This window comes from Oncorhynchus kisutch, linkage group LG8 (genome assembly GCF_002021735.2).
Source record: "Oncorhynchus kisutch isolate 150728-3 linkage group LG8, Okis_V2, whole genome shotgun sequence".
In the NCBI taxonomy this organism is placed as follows: Eukaryota; Metazoa; Chordata; class Actinopteri; order Salmoniformes; family Salmonidae; genus Oncorhynchus; species Oncorhynchus kisutch.
Genome location: NC_034181.2, coordinates 54,233,601 through 54,250,569, shown reverse-complemented (window position 1 = coordinate 54,250,569; position 16,969 = coordinate 54,233,601). Strand labels below are relative to the sequence as shown.

At 42.9% G+C, this 16,969-nt stretch overlaps 1 protein-coding gene across 5 annotated transcripts in view; it reads right to left on the bottom strand.

The window, feature by feature from the left end:
- Nucleotides 1-16,969, bottom strand: part of LOC109895298 (serine/threonine-protein kinase BRSK2-like) — a 173,983-nt gene that overhangs the window by 20,138 nt on the left and 136,876 nt on the right. For 3 of the 5 annotated variants that reach the window (XM_031830561.1, XM_031830562.1, XM_031830564.1), the window contains exons 7-13: nucleotides 14,957-15,025; nucleotides 13,246-13,392; nucleotides 9,200-9,231; nucleotides 5,969-6,130; nucleotides 5,531-5,628; nucleotides 5,164-5,317; nucleotides 3,833-3,892 (exon numbers count right to left, since the gene is read on the bottom strand). In XM_031830561.1, the coding sequence (XP_031686421.1) occupies nucleotides 3,833-3,892; nucleotides 5,164-5,317; nucleotides 5,531-5,628; nucleotides 5,969-6,130; nucleotides 9,200-9,231; nucleotides 13,246-13,392; nucleotides 14,957-15,025 (722 nt within the window). The remainder of the gene's footprint in view (nucleotides 1-3,832; nucleotides 3,893-5,163; nucleotides 5,318-5,530; nucleotides 5,629-5,968; nucleotides 6,131-9,199; nucleotides 9,232-13,245; nucleotides 13,393-14,956; nucleotides 15,026-16,969) is intronic. The other 2 variants (XM_031830565.1, XM_031830563.1) reach the window with 1 other exon arrangement.

The following is a 16,969-nucleotide window of genomic DNA, read 5'->3' as shown; positions in this document are numbered from 1 at the left end:
GGCACACCCCTAGCTGAAGGGAGGACAAAAAGCACGGGGGACAAACGCATATAAGCTCCAAAAAGAGTGTGATGAAGTTGCCCCTACACACTGATCTAAGATTGGCTTTGTGATTTACCCCATAATGGTTCAAGTTGCAATTTGGGAGAGTAAGCTGATCTTAGATCTGTGCATAATGGCATTTTCTAGCAGAAGCTTCTGGGAGAAGTAGAGGAAAGAGATCAGATGAGTTCATTAAAACTAACGTAACTACCGCGAACACAGTTGTAGGTTGGCTGTAGCACTTTGTACTGTATGCCGCTTATCTGTACTTTTTGAAAACTTTGCCCTGAGCTATGAAGGTTGGCGGAGATTGAATCATACAGGGTAAGTAGAGGAGATTGACTCAAACAAGGATGGATAACTGTGGATGTAGCCAGGGTTATTTCACCCCTGGGGAGGGAGTCTGTTCAGGTCGGGATTTCTGAGGTGTTTTATTAAACACATATCTCTCTCTCTCTCTCTCTCTCTCTCTCTCTCTCTCTCTCTCTCTCTCTCTCTCTCTCTCTCTCTCTCTCTCTCTCTCTCTCTCTCTCTCTCTCTCTCTCTCTCTCTCTCTCTCTCTCTCTCTCTCTCTCTCTCTCTCTCTCTCTCTCTCTCTCTCTCTCTCTCTCTCTCTCTCTCTCTCTCTCTCTCTCATTTCAATTCGATTCAAAGGGGCTTTATTGGCAAGAGAAGCAATGTATATATTGCCAAAAGCATGTACAATAAACAATCACAGATTATAACAATTAACATTAGACACACAAAAGTTTGAAATGTTCTATTATTAATTATGTGTACTGTTGTTAGAATGTGCACATAGAAGAAGTACAAATGGCAAGGGAAAATAAATAAACTGATAAATATAGCTTTCATTTACTCTGGTGTTTGTTTTCCTCTGGTTGCCCTTTTCTTATCGCAGCAACAGGTCACAGATATTTGCTGCGATGAGCGCACACTGCTGGTATTTCACACTATTTTTGGGGTCCATGTAATGTGAGGGAAATAAGTCTCTCTTATATCATCGCACATTTGGCAGGAGGTTAGGATGTGCAGCTCAGTTCCCACCTCATTTTGTGGGGAGTGGGCACATAGCCTGTCTTCCCTTGAGAGCCAGGTCTGCCTATGGCGGCCTCTTAATAGCAAGGTTATGCTCACCACATGGTCTGTTTTCCTCAGTTTCATATCAGTCGCAGTGGTCACGCTCTCTCTCTCACTCCTATTCACTCTCTTCCTGGCTCATCACGCTCTCCATCTTTCTTTCTTTTTTTCTCTCTCCCTCTCTCTCTCTCTCTCTGTCTGTCAATCTCTGCCTCCCTCTTCCTCTACCTCGCCTTTTCTCTTTGATGAGGCATCAGAGCTGTCCTTGTGCATAGCTTCAAATGGCTCGTGTGTACAATATGACTAACACAGACACACAGTGGCTGTCGACTAAAACGGCAGACCGTTGAAAGGTTTGGTGTGTGTTGGCTTTTAAATACTAGATTGGGTATAATGGCCAACCGTGTCTGTCGACATGACAACAAGACATGCAAAGCATAAGGGTCTAAAGTCGTCATCGATAAATACTTCAAACATGTCAGCTATGCCGTGATTACACACACACAGACACACACCTCAAAATAAATCAGTGTCGTGTCTCTATTCTACTCGAGAAGAGCTCCAGAAGAGCCTTGTCATTCTTCATTTACAATTAATTCACTTTTCATTCATGTTTTCCTTTTATTTATTCCCCTTCTCTTGTCCATCCTCTGTTGTCAACCCCTCCCTCCCTCACATCACATAGGGCTACTGATGCCAAGCGAAGGTTTGGGGATTTAATTTGCCATAGACGATTTGGCTATTTTGTTGGAAACTAACATTGAAACAGTAAATCACGGTTAAATATGCTGCAGTGTACGTGCACGTGCACTCGCATGCACGTGCGTGCGCGCACACACACACACACACACACACACACACACACACACACACACACACACACACACACACACACACACACACACACACACACACACACACACTAAGCTTCAACCTCAGGGAAGGATTTCATCCATCTGGATTACAAAGTGGCGACAGTAATACAAAACGTAAGGCGAGCGAACAAGAACCTAAGAGCTGAGTTGCCTTTCACCGAACCGCAATGGAATCCCCCAGACAGGGTTCTACACAGACAGACATCGATGTCACAGTAGGGACACAGGAGATGAAGTAACGTTACTGCACCACAAACTACATGAAACTGTAACAATGGAGAACGGAAGAAGATTTATGAAGGGAGACGTACTACAAGCCACAGAGTTAAGATGCAGGGGAGTTTCCCTCAGAGGTCTCTCTATGAGCTTGCCATACTGTATTTGGACATGTAGTAAATATTGATAACTGAGTACATATGAGTCAAATTGCAAATGGTTTTCTCATTGAAATGTGATACAAAACGAGGCAACGGTGTACTTTAGGACCATGCGGATGCTTCCGAGCTGTCGGGTAGGCTGGAGTGTTTATCCGACTGGATTTAAAATAATAATAATAATAATAATTATGTCCTCCCCACTTCTAAAGTTGCGCCCCTGCATATACATATAGTCATAATGCTTTCAGTCAATCCTATTTTGCATGTGTAAACTTTGGAAATGTAATGGCTGTTCATTCCTTATTCTGCTGTATGTTGATGGCGGGCAAGGTGAGGCGCTTTTTAATTACAACACATTATTGTACTTGCGTGTGCGATCACACACACCTTGCCAAAACCAGGTAGTCTTTCAACCACATAATTGAAAGAAATCTGTTGTTCGATGCCGATGAAATGCAATGCGTGTTTGTGTGTACGTGTGCATTGGTGTGTATGTGTGTGTGTTTACCACTGTATCGCTCTAATTAGATAATGGAGATAAAAGACTATTCAGAGGGATGTGACTGCCTTATTTCCATCCCTATTTGTTCTTCTCTTCTTCGCTCCAGCAAAACGCCCCATCCGCATTTCCACCAATTAATTTATGCTAATCGCTCTCTGTACGGTGCGGTGGGGTGGGGGGGGGTGGGGGTCGGGGAAGCGTCTCTAAACTGTGTTCCTGGACACAAGGTCATCCGTGAATAGGCTTTGAAAGGAAGATTGGACCTGACTCACCATGATGTGGTAACCTCACAAATAGACAGGCAGAAGACAAACAAATTCACACATGCATGGGAGCGAACACAGGTACACACACATGCGTTCAGGCACACACACACACACACACACACACACACACACACACACACACAGACAGACAGACACACACACACACAATGGGGAAGGAGGCAAAACAGGGAAACAAGGAAGTTGACCTAAAATTGGGATTTGCCCTGGGACGCCGACACTACAGCATCAAAGGGAAGAGAGGGGCCAAAAGAAGGAGGAGGAGGATAAGATGCTTTTGATGTGCATGGAAGCAGCCGAGGGTGTAGAGAAGACTCCCTCCCTCTCCATCTCTTCTCTATCTCCTCTCTCCTTCAGTTCAGTCTAGGCCTGATCACATTGGCCTAGTTTACCACAGTATGAAAATAAGGGCTTTATTGTGTGAATTCATTATCAGATAGCCAGGCAGTCAAGTGAACTTCTGGTAAAAGTTTCCCGAAGAATTCTAACGGCAGGAGGTTCGATTCTTTGGGAATGAATTTTATGCAGACAAGAAGGGAGCTTAGTTTTTATTGAAGTTTACTAGACTACCCTCTCAAAGGCTTATAGACTTAAACATGGTGAGAATGGGAATGGGAAAACCCCTCTGAAACTCAACTGTGGCAAAGAGAGACAGACAAAAGTGACAAATACCTTTCTTCTTTGGTGAAGTTAGCGTTTGTGATATCCAAGCTTTTACTGAAAACAGACTTACTACAGACAGACAGAAAGAAAGTAAAGAGACAGACAGAAAGACAGTCACATAAAGGGACTGATTCGAAGCATTCCCTAAAAAGTACAGATTATTGTATAGGTCACGAGTTGGCAACCTCACGTTAGTTGTGTATGCAATACAGAGCTGGCTATTGCTCACAATGACCAATGCACAGGAAGTAATATTAGTCTTGAAAGGAAAAGTTTCACAGAGGAAGAACAATTATTGATCACGGCATGACAATGAAAACATGAATAAAGATTCACACGTGACATGAATATATTAATCAGCAAGTAAAAAGAGGTGAAACAAAGAGGTAAGACACTTTGAACGGTCATGATAATATGGGGGTATTCTCATAAAAATAAAAAAAGAGTTGAAGTCTTAAAGCCTCTGTCCTCGTTGGAAGACTCACCCGCGCAGAAAGTTGTAAACTTTTCTGTCAGTGTCAGGCTGTCATAACACGCCAAGCAGCTTAAATAATTCAGTGAGTGAGGAGAGGGATTCAACTGGAAGTACACACACAGCAGATTGAACTCATGGAAAGAGATATCCAACAGGGAATCCATAATATGTAGGCACCCGACTGCTACGTGGGTCAATCCGGCGTGCGTGTTTGTGTACGTGTTTGTATGGTGTGTATGTGTGCGTTTGTGGTGTGTGTGTGTGTGTTGTCCATGCATGCACGTGTCTGTTTGTTAAAGAGATTCCCCGGTCATTTTGTATACTTTTTAGCCAGTAGTTCTGAGAGTGGCACTCACAAGCTAGAAGTGGCCCTCAAAATTGCATACTACGTCACATATGTGCCGATGTGTGCACCACGTAATTGCTCTCTCCCTCTCTGCTGTGTCCACTGAGCCGTTGGGCCTGCCTCATTAGATAACGCTGGGCAGGCCTCTTGCTAGCTGCCACTCAAATGTGAGAGGCTAAAGCTCAATGTAGGGAGAATGGCATGGCACAGCTTCAAAATAAACAGTCACTTTCAAACTAGGGATTTCATGGCCAATTGAGGTAAGACGGTAATTCTACTCATAGCTTATGCATGTATGAACTACACATTGACACATCCAGCCCAAAGCGGGAGGTAAAAAAAAATCTGAGACTGCCCAGGGTGTGTGTGTTCGTGTGAGCATTAGTGGGTATGTGTGTTTATGTGTGGGTGTGCTTACACTGATATGTGTTGCAAGTACTTGTGCATGTGCGTATGTGTGTCAATATGATACGTGTGAGTGAGTCCATGTACTGTATGTGTGTGTACATCACACCATACCTCTGTCCATGTGTGGCCATGTCGATGGCTCGTCGTACGGGTACAGGAGAGCCCCCCTCTGTGACACTCAGCACCTCCATAGACTTCCTCTCCGGCCTCCTCTTCCCATGGCGGTTCAACATGGGGGAGTCCACGCGCTTCCTGGGCGGGTCAGCTGAACAGGGGTCAGGGGTCAAATGTTAGGGGTCAGGGGAGAAGCAAGTGAAGCAAGAAAGAGAACTAGTTAGCAACAAACCAACTACACGTGTGACAGAACATCTTAACTGAGTTATGGTGTAGCTACTGCAGGTTTTTATTCAAACAAGGCATAGAAGGTTTGGACTAGTCTACTTCTCCTATTGTGTAGGGATGATTTGGACAAGCCTACCTATCTCACTGCGCGGAGGGAGGTTCTGGTCCTCCTGACTGGGGTACCTCTCCTTCCGGTCCAGCAACAGGAAGTAGATCATCTTCTCCTGGTTATCACTGGAGAGACAAGACAGTAAAGTCATCCTGTCAGATGTCCTTGAAGCACCTCAGAGTGGATGACTTCGCTGACACTTCCATTTCTCCCTCCATATCTCTCCATCCCTTTCTCCTTCCCTCTTGTCAGAGAGCAGGTCTTTCATCAGTTTGCTCTCATCTCTGACACAGCCCAGTGAGTGCATTATCTCCCTCCCTCCCTCCACAGAGAGCAAGTCTTTGGTGCGTTTGTTTTTGTCCCTGAGGCAGCAAAGAGTGCACTTCTTTAACCCTTCCATCCTTACAGTCCTCCCTCCTTCGCCCTCTTTATCCTCTCCCTCCCTCCCATCCCTCTATTACTCACTCGTCAGAGAGCAGGTCTTTGGTGAGTTTGCCCTTGTCTCTGAAGCAACCCAGAGAGTGCATGCTCTCCAGGACGTCCGGGTCTATCTCTTCAGTGCTCAGGGTTCTGATGGCCACCTTCCTAGGGACAGGCTGCTCCGGCTCAGGCTCGTTCTTCCCAGCTCTGACAGATAGGAAGAATGACAGGAATGACTGACAGATGTTCCTTTTTTTCACCAGGGAAGACATATTGAGACCTAGGTATTTTACAATGGCATCCAAAGGTTTAATAACCTTTTGTGATTAGGGGGCATAATTTAATTTTTGGGAAAAAAACGTTCCCATAGTAAACAGGATATTTTGTCAGGACAAGATGCTAGAATATGCATATAATTGACAGTTTAGGATAGAAAACACTCTAAAGTTTCCAAAACTGTAAAAATATTGTCTGTGAGTATAACAGAACTGATGTTGCAGGCGAAAGCCTGAGAAAAATCCAATCCGGAAGTGCCTCATGTTTTGAAAGCGCTGCGTTCCAATGCGTCCCTATTGAGCAGTGAATGGGCTATCAACCAGATTACTCTTTCTCCGTATTCCCGAAGCTGTCTACAGCATTGTGACGTAGTTTTACGCATTTATGTTGAAGAATACCCGTAGGCGGCTACATTGCGCAAGTGGTCATCTGATGGCTCCCAGAGTGACTCTCGCGAAAAATACAGAGGTAGCCATTACTCCAATCGGTCCTACTGAAAAACGAATTGTCCCGATGGATATATTATCAAATAGATATTTGAAAAACACCTTGAGGATTGATTATAAACAACGTTTGCCATGTTTCTGTCGATATTATGGAGCCAATTTGGAATACTTTTCGCCGTATTCGTGACTGCAATTTCCGGGCGATTTCTCAGCCAAACGTGAAGACCAAAGGAGCTATTTCACCTACAAAAATAATGTTTTGGGAAAAAAGGAACATTTGCTATCTAACTGGGAGTCTCGTGAGTGAAAACATCTGAAGCTCATCAAAGGTAAACGATTTAGGGTGATAAACAAAAGGCTAAGCTGTGTCTCAATATATTTCAGTTGTGATTTTCATGAATAGGAATATTTTCTAGGAATATTTATGCCCGTTGGATTATTCTAATTAGTGTCAGTCGATGATTACGCTCCCGCAGGCGGGATGGGGAGTCACTAGAGGGTGAGTAGTAGCAGCTGCACTTTGATAAATAACATCACCATAATCAAGAACAGATAAAAAGGTTGACTAACAAAAATCTACAAGTAAAGTGTTGGTCCCATGTTTCAAGAACTGAAATAAAAGATCCCAGACATTTTTCATACACACGAAAAGCTTATTTCTCTCAAATCTTATGAACAAATTTGCTTACATCCCTGTTAGTTATCATTTCTCCTTTGTCAAGAAAATTCATCCATCTTACAGGTGTGGCCTATCAAGAAGCTGATTAAAGAGCATGATCATTCCACAGATCCACTTTTTGCCGGGGAAGATAAAAGGCCACTCTAAAATGTGCAGTTTTTTCACACAACACAATGCCACAGATGTCTCAAGTCTTGAGGGAGCGTGCAATTGGCATGCTGACTGCAGGACTGTCCACCAGAGCTCTTGCCAGAGAATTGAATGTTCATATCTCTACCATAACATATCTCCAACATCGTTTTAGAGAATTTGGCAGTACGTCCAACCGTCCTCACAACCACCGACCATGTGTAACCATGCCAACCCAGGACCCCCACATCTGGCTTCTTCACCTGCGGGATCATCTGAGACCAGCTACCCGGACAGCTGATAAAATTGTGGATTTGCACAACTGCAGAATTTCTGGTATGGCCAGGCATAAGCTACGGACAATGAACGCAATTGCATTTTATCGATGGCAATTTTAATGCACAGAGATATTGTGATGAGCTCCTGAGGCCCATTGTCGTTCCATTCATCCGCACGTACCCATGTTGCAAGGATCTGTACACAGTTCTTGGAAGCTGAAAATGTAAGCAGTTCTTCCATGGCCTGCACACTCACCATGTCACTCATTGATTATGTTTGGGATGCTCTGAATCGACGTGTACGACAGCATGGACCAGTTCCCACCAATATCCAGTAACTTTGCACAGCCATTGAAGAGGAGTGCCTTTTTCTCTACGCAGTAGCAATGATGAACTGACATGATGTAGCAATGAGCAAAACACATTATTACATTGCTGAACAGTAGAACGGTCCTTGGCTCTTTTCTGAAAGGAGGTATCCTCTACAGGATCGGTGTGTCCCTCGCGGGACGGTTGTGCGAACATAGGCTAATGTGATTAGCATGAGGTTGTAAGTTACAAGAACATTTCCCAGAACATAGTCATATCTGATATTGGCAGAAAGCTTAAATTCTTGTTAATCTAACTGCACTGTCCAATTTACAGTAGCTATCACAGTGAAGTAATACAATGCTATTGTTTTACACAATTATGAACTTGAAAATGTATTCGTAAACCAATTAGGCACATTTGGTCAGTCTTTATACAACATTTTGAATCAGTCTAAACCGTTGCACATACACTGCTGATCTAGTGGCCAAAATCTAAATTGTGCCTGGGCTGGAATAATACATTATAGGCTTTCTCTTGCATTGTACCAAGATGATGGTACAATTTTGTAAATCTTTTAAAAATGTGTCTTTGTATTATCTTTTACCAGATCTAATGTGTTATATTCGCCTACATTAATTCAAAATTTCCACAAACTTCAATGTGTTTCCTTTCAAATGGTATCACGAATATGCATATCCTTGCTTCAGGTCCTGAGCTACAGGCAGTTAGATTTGGGTATGTCATTTTCGGCGAAAATTGAAAAAAAGGGGCAGATCCTTAAGCCTGCATTGTTAAGGCCAAGCCATTTAGGAGGAGAAGAGAGTTCCATTAAAACTAAGAACATGATGCTATTTTATGTTCAGGTGGTGTGTAGGGCAACTACTAGAACCTCTCACACCTGTCCTAATGGACCTACCTTCTCTTACTATAAAGGCTGTGAAATGTTTTACTTCAGATTCCATTAATTCCTATTCGCTAATTTAGCCTATGTAAGTGCAATACTTTTATCTACTGACCCTTTGTTTGAATATTTGCTACATTTTCTCAATTTAATTTAATTTCACAGGTAAAAGTGCATATATCTATTATATGCACAAAACAGCCAGCATGTACACACACTCACATACAAACCCACATAGAAAGGAGCTCTACTCACATGTACCAGTTGTGCTTCTGGATCTGCTCTAACTGCAGAGACACACAGGAAGAGGAAAAACATTGTGTTAATGACACAGCATGTGGAACAGGTGCTGCGAAAGACAGACAGACAGACAGACAGACAGACAGACAAAGTGAACACAGAAACATGCCTTATCCGTTCTTACTGTATGCATTATGACACACTTAAGGCTTCTAGTAACAACCCCGTCTTTATCTACTGCAGTGACAAAAAAATATAAAACACTATATGTACAAAAGTATCTGGACACTATTTCAGCCACACCCATTGCTGACAGGTGTATAAAATAGAGCACACTGCCATGCAATCGCCATAGACAAACATTGGCAGTAGAATGACCTTACTGAAGAGCTCAGTGACTTTCAACATGGCACCGTCAATGGAGGCCACCGAACTTGACTGGCCTGCACAGAGCCCTAACCTCAACCCCATCGAACACCTTTGTGGGGAATTGGAACGCCCGACAGCATGCCAGGGCTAATCGCCCAACCTCACTAATACTCTTGTCGCCGAATGGAAGCAAGTCCCCACAGCAATGTTGCAACATCTAGTGGAAAGCCTTCCAAGAAGAGTGGAGGCTGCTTTGGCAGAAAAGGAGGGACCAACTCCATATTAATGCCCATGATTTTGGAATGAGATGTTCGACATGCAAGGGGTCCACGTACTTCTGGTCATGTAGTGTATATTAATTTCTATTTCTATGGGGCCACTTCAATACATAAAAAAAAACATTATTATAGCATTCATATTAATATAGTTTTTGAGTAGATTAAGCAGATAGAAAACCAGCTTAGTGAGGAACACTTAAAACATTGGGCAACTGGGAAATAACCATCTCCTTGACAGAAAACTCCAACGTGAGTGAGAGTAATCTAGCTAACTGTTGGAGGTGTAATGAACACGATGGGAGACGGAGAGCTGGTTTCAAGCGCAGGGCGCAGCAGGTGTTTTAAAAAAAAAAAGGACCACAGGAGGAGGCTGATCCAGGGGCAGGCAGAAGGTGATGCACGGGTTGTCCAAAAAGGCAACAGTACAGGCAGCTAAAAGGCTAGTAACGTCGTCCGGGAGATCAGGCAATAGGTTGATAACAGGAATTCCGATAGGCTAAAGTACAGGCAGGGAATAGGCAAATGGCGTCGTTAGTGAGGCAGGCCAAAACTATCATACACGGGAGGATGACATTACAGGAAACCCAACGCTCCGAATAGACATGTGTCACAAAACAAACAACACCTCACAATGATGGGGTGCAAAGAACTGAACCATATAGTGTGTGATAATGACATACAGGTGTGTGAACAGGTGATCAGAATTCAGGTGATTGGGATCTGGAGAGTGAGCTGCGTTCAGGGGATCTACGTGTTTGAAAGTGTGAGCTGGAAGCAGACGTTACAGCAGGAAGTCACGCTGTAGCTGTGGGAGGGTTTGAAGTGCTGACTGTCTGTGTCTCAGATGGCTGAACCAAACAGCCAATGGGATTGCTGTCTAGAGCAGAGGTGGGCAAACTTCTTGGCTTGAGGGCCTCATCGGGATTTAGAAATTCGCCAGAGGGACGCATTTTTTGGGGGGACCAATTGCTTGTTCAAAACTACTTGCAGGGGACTTCCGAGTGGGGCCGCGGTCTAAGGCATTGTTTGATCCCAGGCTGTGTCACAGCTGGCCGTGACTGGGAGACCCATGAGGTGGCGCAGAATTGGCCCAGCGTCGTCTGGGTTAGGAGAGGGTTTGGCAGGCCGAAATGTCCTTGTCCCATCGCGCTCTAGCAACTCCTGTGGTGTGCCGCGCGCATGCATGCTGACACGGTTGCCAGGTGTACAGTGTTTCCTCTAACCCAGCCTTCCGGGTTAAGCGGGCATTGTGCCAAGAAGCAGTGCGGCTTGGCTGGGTCGTGCTCTCGACCTTTGCCTCTCCTGAGTCCGTACGGGAGTTGCAGCGACGGGACAAAACTATAACTACCAATAGGATTCCACGAAATTGGGAAGAAAAAGAGTGTCAAATATACAGTGCCATGAGAAAGTATTCGGCCCCCTTGAACTTTGCGACCTTTTGCCACATTTTAGGCTTCAAACATAAAGATATAAAACTGTATTTTTTGGTGAAGAATCAACAACAAGTGGGACACAATCATGAAGTGGAACGACATTTATTGGATAATTTCAAACTTTTTTAACAAATCCAAAACTGAAAAATTGGGCGTGCAAAATTATTCAGCCCCTTTACTTTCAGTGCAGCAAACTCTCTCCAGAAGTTCACTGTGCAAGCAATAATATTGAAATGGAAGGAGTATCAGACCACTGCAAATCTACCAAGACCTGGCCGTCCCTCTAAACTTTCAGCTCATACAAGGAGAAGACTGATCAGAGATGCAGACAAGAGACCCATGATCACTCTGGATGAACTGCAGAGATCTACAGCTGAGGTGGGAGACTCTGTCCATAGGACAACAATCAGTCGTATATTGCACAAATCTGGCCTTTATGGAAGAGTGGCAAGAAGAAAGCCATTTCTTAAAGATATCCATAAAAAGTGTTGTTTAAAGTTTGCCACAAGCCACCTGGGAGACACACCAAACATGTGGAAGAAGGTGCTCTGGTCAGATGAAACCAAAATTGAACTTTTTGGCAACAATGCAAAACGTTATGTTTGGCGTAAAAGCAACACAGCTCATCACCCTGAACACACCATCCCCACTGTCAAACATGATGGTGGCAGCATCATGGTTTGGGCCTGCTTTTCTTCAGCAGGGACAGGGAAGATGGTTAAAATTGATGGGAAGATGGATGGAGCCAAATACAGGACCATTCTGGAAGAAAACCTGATGGAGTCTGCAAAAGACCTGAGACTGGGACGGAGATTTGTCTTCCAACAAGACAATGATCCAAAACATAAAGCAAAATCTACAATGGAATGGTTCAAAAATAAACATATCCAGGTGTTAGAATGGCCAAGTCAAAGTCCAGACCTGAATCCAATCGAGAATCTGTGGAAAGAACTGAAAACTGCTGTTCACAAATGCTCTCCATCCAACCTCACTGAGCTCGAGCTGTTTTGCAAGGAGGAATGGGAAAAAAATGTCAGTCTCTCGATGTGCAAAACTGATAGAGACATACCCCAAGCGACTTACAGCTGTAATCGCAGCAAAAGGTGGCGCTACAAAGTATTTACTTAAGGGGGCTGAATAATTTTGCACGCCCAATTTTTCAGTTTTTGATTTGTTAAAAAAGTTTGAAATATCCAATAAATGTCGTTCCACTTCATGATTGTGTCCCACTTGTTGTTGATTCTTCACAAAAAAATACAGTTTTATATCTTTATGTTTGAAGCCTGAAATGTGGCAAAAGGTCGCAAAGTTCAAGGGGGCCGAATACTTTCGCAAGGCACTGTATATATATATATACATATATATATTTTCTGTTTATATATCCGGGCCGCGGGCCGTACTTTGCCTGCCCCTTAGTCTAGAACCAGACTGGAGGTTTCCCGGATCTGATTAAGCCTACTCCCGAACAAAAGAAAATGCTAACTGTAGAAACGCCATTAAAAGTGATGTTCAGTCAAGGAATAGTCTTAATCTGAGCATGAGAAACTGCCCCAGAGTGTCTTTAGTCAAAATCAGGGGAAGATGGCTCCCTTTCTCTGCAGTGATAAGTGATTTCTGCTTTACTAGTACTGTGAGTGAGAGCTTTACACTGTGGTAGTCAATATTTTGTGGTAATAAAGTGAGATGGAATTGTTTGTTACATATCTGCTAGTCCCTTTTGAAGTTTCCCCCTGTATTGATTCAGAACCAATTTACATTTCACCTGAAAGTGAACAAATTTAGTATTAAGTGCATGTTTAAGCTGAAACAAGGATGTTGTGAACATATACCTGATCCTAGGCCTGATCTTAGTGGTAGATTTGGTGGGACATACCCATCTCTTAGGGGTGTAAACTGATCAGATAGTAAGGGAATTGTCTACCTGGAATAAGGGGGTTATGAACATACATCTGATCCTAGAGCTGATCTTAGAGGAATGTACCGTGAGTCTCTTAGCGGCATCCACCTCGATCATGCCCCGAAGAAGGTTCTGACAGTCTGGGGGGATGAAGTGGGGCATGTGGAAGACACCCAACTTCACCTTCTCCAGCAGGTTTCTCAGGTTGTCATCGTCAAATGGCAGGGCACCCTGGAATGATAAGATTATATTCATAAATCCAGCCAGCCAAATGGATACACTGCATTCAAATCATCATGGATAACACAAAATAATTCACTGCAGTACTTAATGCAGCTGGTGGCCACACCAGATGTTACTTTTGATTTTGACCCCCTCCTTTTGTTCAGGGACACATTATTCCATTTCTGTTAGTGGAACTTGTTCAGTTTATGTCTCAGTTGTCGAATCTTGTTATGTTCATACAAATATTTACACGTGAAGTTTGCTGAAAATAAACGCAGCTGACAGTGAGATGACGTTTCTTTTTTTGCCAAGGGCAGATAAATCAAGGAGGATATGGAGTCCAGGTGAGTGTCATTTTGCACTGACGCGCGTAACGATGGTGATAGGTGTGCGCCATAACAAGCAGCCTGGTGACCTAGAGGCCGGAGAGGGAGCACACGTGACAACAACAAGATTATTGTTGTTAGCCAAGGGACTACAGTGAATAACTCTACTCATGGCAGTTAATGTAGTTCTATCTGACAAAGTCACAATTCTTGTTTTTTTATGTTAGCCAAAGCATAGCCCTAATCTAGCCAGCCTTCTTCAATATCTCTACTATGAATGGCTTTCAGAAGACACTAGCCAAAGTAATACATGAGCATTACTCATGACAATCAGTGAAGGTCTATCTGACATTTGAAACAGGCAGAGCATTCATACTTCTACGGATGGAAGGTGTAGTTTATGATAGCATTACTGATAGGGTCTCTTCCCATCTCAACATGCCTTCATCGGGGAGATAGAATAGATGTCCATATTGACACAACATTGAGAAACACACACACAGCCTATCATTTCCTTTGTTCTCAGCTCCCCACTTTGTCACTCTCTAATCAGAGTGGTGCGTGAATGCTGGTGACACAGACTCTGATTAATGAGCATATGTGTGTCAGTACAAAGCTGACAGTCAAGCCAGCCCAGGAAACCCCTGCTCCAATCAGAAACATGATGAATCAACCAATCATATGGGGATGAAAGGGTGCTGATTTAATTTTCAGTCCTGATCCAATAATCTAATGTAATCTTACACTTACATTCTATACAGACAAGAACTGGAATCACAGGCCATTGGCAAGAAGTTTGTTTTACCACATTTATTAGGTTATGTCTCCAAACCTTGTCATGTCCCTTACCTCGAATTCCTTCCCAGGGAATTTAAAAGTCACTATAGACCAAAGCCAGTGAGTCACTGAGGTGCAGCTTCCCATGAAGTCTTATTGTGTCACAGGCAAATACGTCCACTGTGACTTTACCTCACATCAAACCACAACAATAACTCAACATATGCCTGAGGGACTCACAGATGAACTTATCACACTTCTTCCTATGTATTCTCTCTATTCTCATTCTGCTTTAAAAGCTACGTAAGCCCACAAAAATTTAACAACTTGCTAGCATGTATTTGTCATTTTTGTTGTTGTTTGTATTGCTGCGGGTCAGAAGGAGAGAAGGAAGATGAGCGTTAAGGTCCATTGCAGGATGCCGGCATGTGTCATGGTCATGGTCAGGGCAGCTGTCAATCACTTACCACTAAAAGTGCAAAGAGGATGACCCCACAGCTCCACACGTCTGCTTTCCTCCCATCGTACTTCTCCCCCTGAGAAAGAGAGAAACAGAGAGAGAGAGAGAGAGAGAGAGAGAGGGGGTGAGGGAGAGTGAGACAGATAGATAACGATAGACAAAAATAGAGAGTAATCAATAATGCATTTTGTTATGGAGGTGAGATACAGATTCCACATGATTTTTATGAACTGAAAACCTCAGATTAACCTTTAAATCACTCACTTGGGTGAGTTAGTGCTTACAGTGCCTTCAGAAAGTATTAATAACCCTTGACATATTCCACATTTTGTTACAGCCTTGATCAAAATGTATTACATTTTTTTTTTTATCTCACACATCTACATGTAATAACCCATAAAGACAAACTGACAACAACGTTTTACAAATGTATTGAAAATTAAATACAAAAATATATCACAACCCTGAGTCAATACTTTGTAGAAGCACCCTTGTTAGCGATTTCAGCTGTGAGTCTTTCTGGGTAAGTCTCTAAGAGCTTTACACAGCTGGATTGTACAATAGTTGCACGTTATTCTTAAAGAAATGATTCAAGCTCTGTCAAGTTATTTGTTGGTCATTGCTAGACAGCCATTTTCAAGTCTTTTCAAAGACTGTCAAGCTGATTTAAGTCAAAATTGCAGCTGGGCCACTCAGGAACATTCAATGTCGTCTTAATAAGCAACTCCAGTGTAGATTTGGGCTTATGTTTAAGGTTATTGTGTCCCATTGTCTGTTGACTGCTTAGCTCTATTCTGCTTCTTTGTATCCTAAAAAAACTCCCTTGTCCTTGCCAATGACAAGCATACCCATAACATGATGCAGCCACCATCATGCTTGAAAATATGAAGAGTGGTACTCAGTGATGTGTTGGATTTGCCCCAAACATAATGCTTTGTATTAAGGACATAAAGTTTTTTTTTTTTTTAAATACTGTTTGGCTGTTTTACTTTAGTGCCTTATTGTAAATAGGATGAATGTTTTGGAATATTTGTATTCTATAACAAACATCCTTCTTTTCACTCTGTCAATTAGGTCAGTATTGTGGAGTAACTACAATGTAGTTGATTCATCCTTAGTTTTCTCCTATCACAGCCATTAAACTCTAACTAATTTAAAGTCACCATTGGCATGGTGAAATCCCAGAGCGGTTTCCTTCCACTCCAGCAAATGAGTTAGGAAGGACGCCTGTATCTTTGAAGTGACTGGGTGTATTGATACACCATCCGAAGCGTAATTAATAACTTCACCATGCTCAAAGGGATATTCAATGTCTGCTTCTTTTTTCTTCAATAGGTGCCCTTCTTTGTGAGGCATTGGAAAACCTCCCTGGTCTTTGTGGTTGAATCTGTGTTAGAAATTCCCTGCTCAACTGAGGGACCTTACAGATAAATGTGGAAAAAGTCAAGGGGTGTGAATACTTTCTGAATGCACTGTAAGTAACCAACTACATGACAGATGGCACACAGCACAGTTTTTGTTTCAAGTTTCATATTAGTTGTATGTATGGGTAAGACAAGTGGTGCGGTCTATGTACAGTATATCTGTAAACAACAGCTGGTGCATGAAATCTAAGAAAGTCTCAAGGTGTTGCTCACCTGAGGTAGAGTATCTCATGATAAGCTGTAGACCACTGGTTACCAAGAGAGTTTTATTCTATATTCTTCGTAGCTGTCTATTTACCACCACACACCGATGCTGGCACTAAGACCGCACTCAAATAAGCTGTATACTGCCATAAGCAAACAGGAAAATGCTCATCCAGAGGCGGCGCTCCTTGTGGCCGGGGACTTTAATGCAGGGAAACTTAAATCAGTTGTACCTAATTTCTACCAGCATGTTAAATGTGCAATCAGAGGGAAAAAAACTTGAGACCACCTTTACTCCACACACAGAGACACATACAAAACTCTCCCTCGCCCTCTATTTGGCAAATCTGACCATAATTCTATCCTCCTGATTCCTGCTTTCAAGCAAAAAC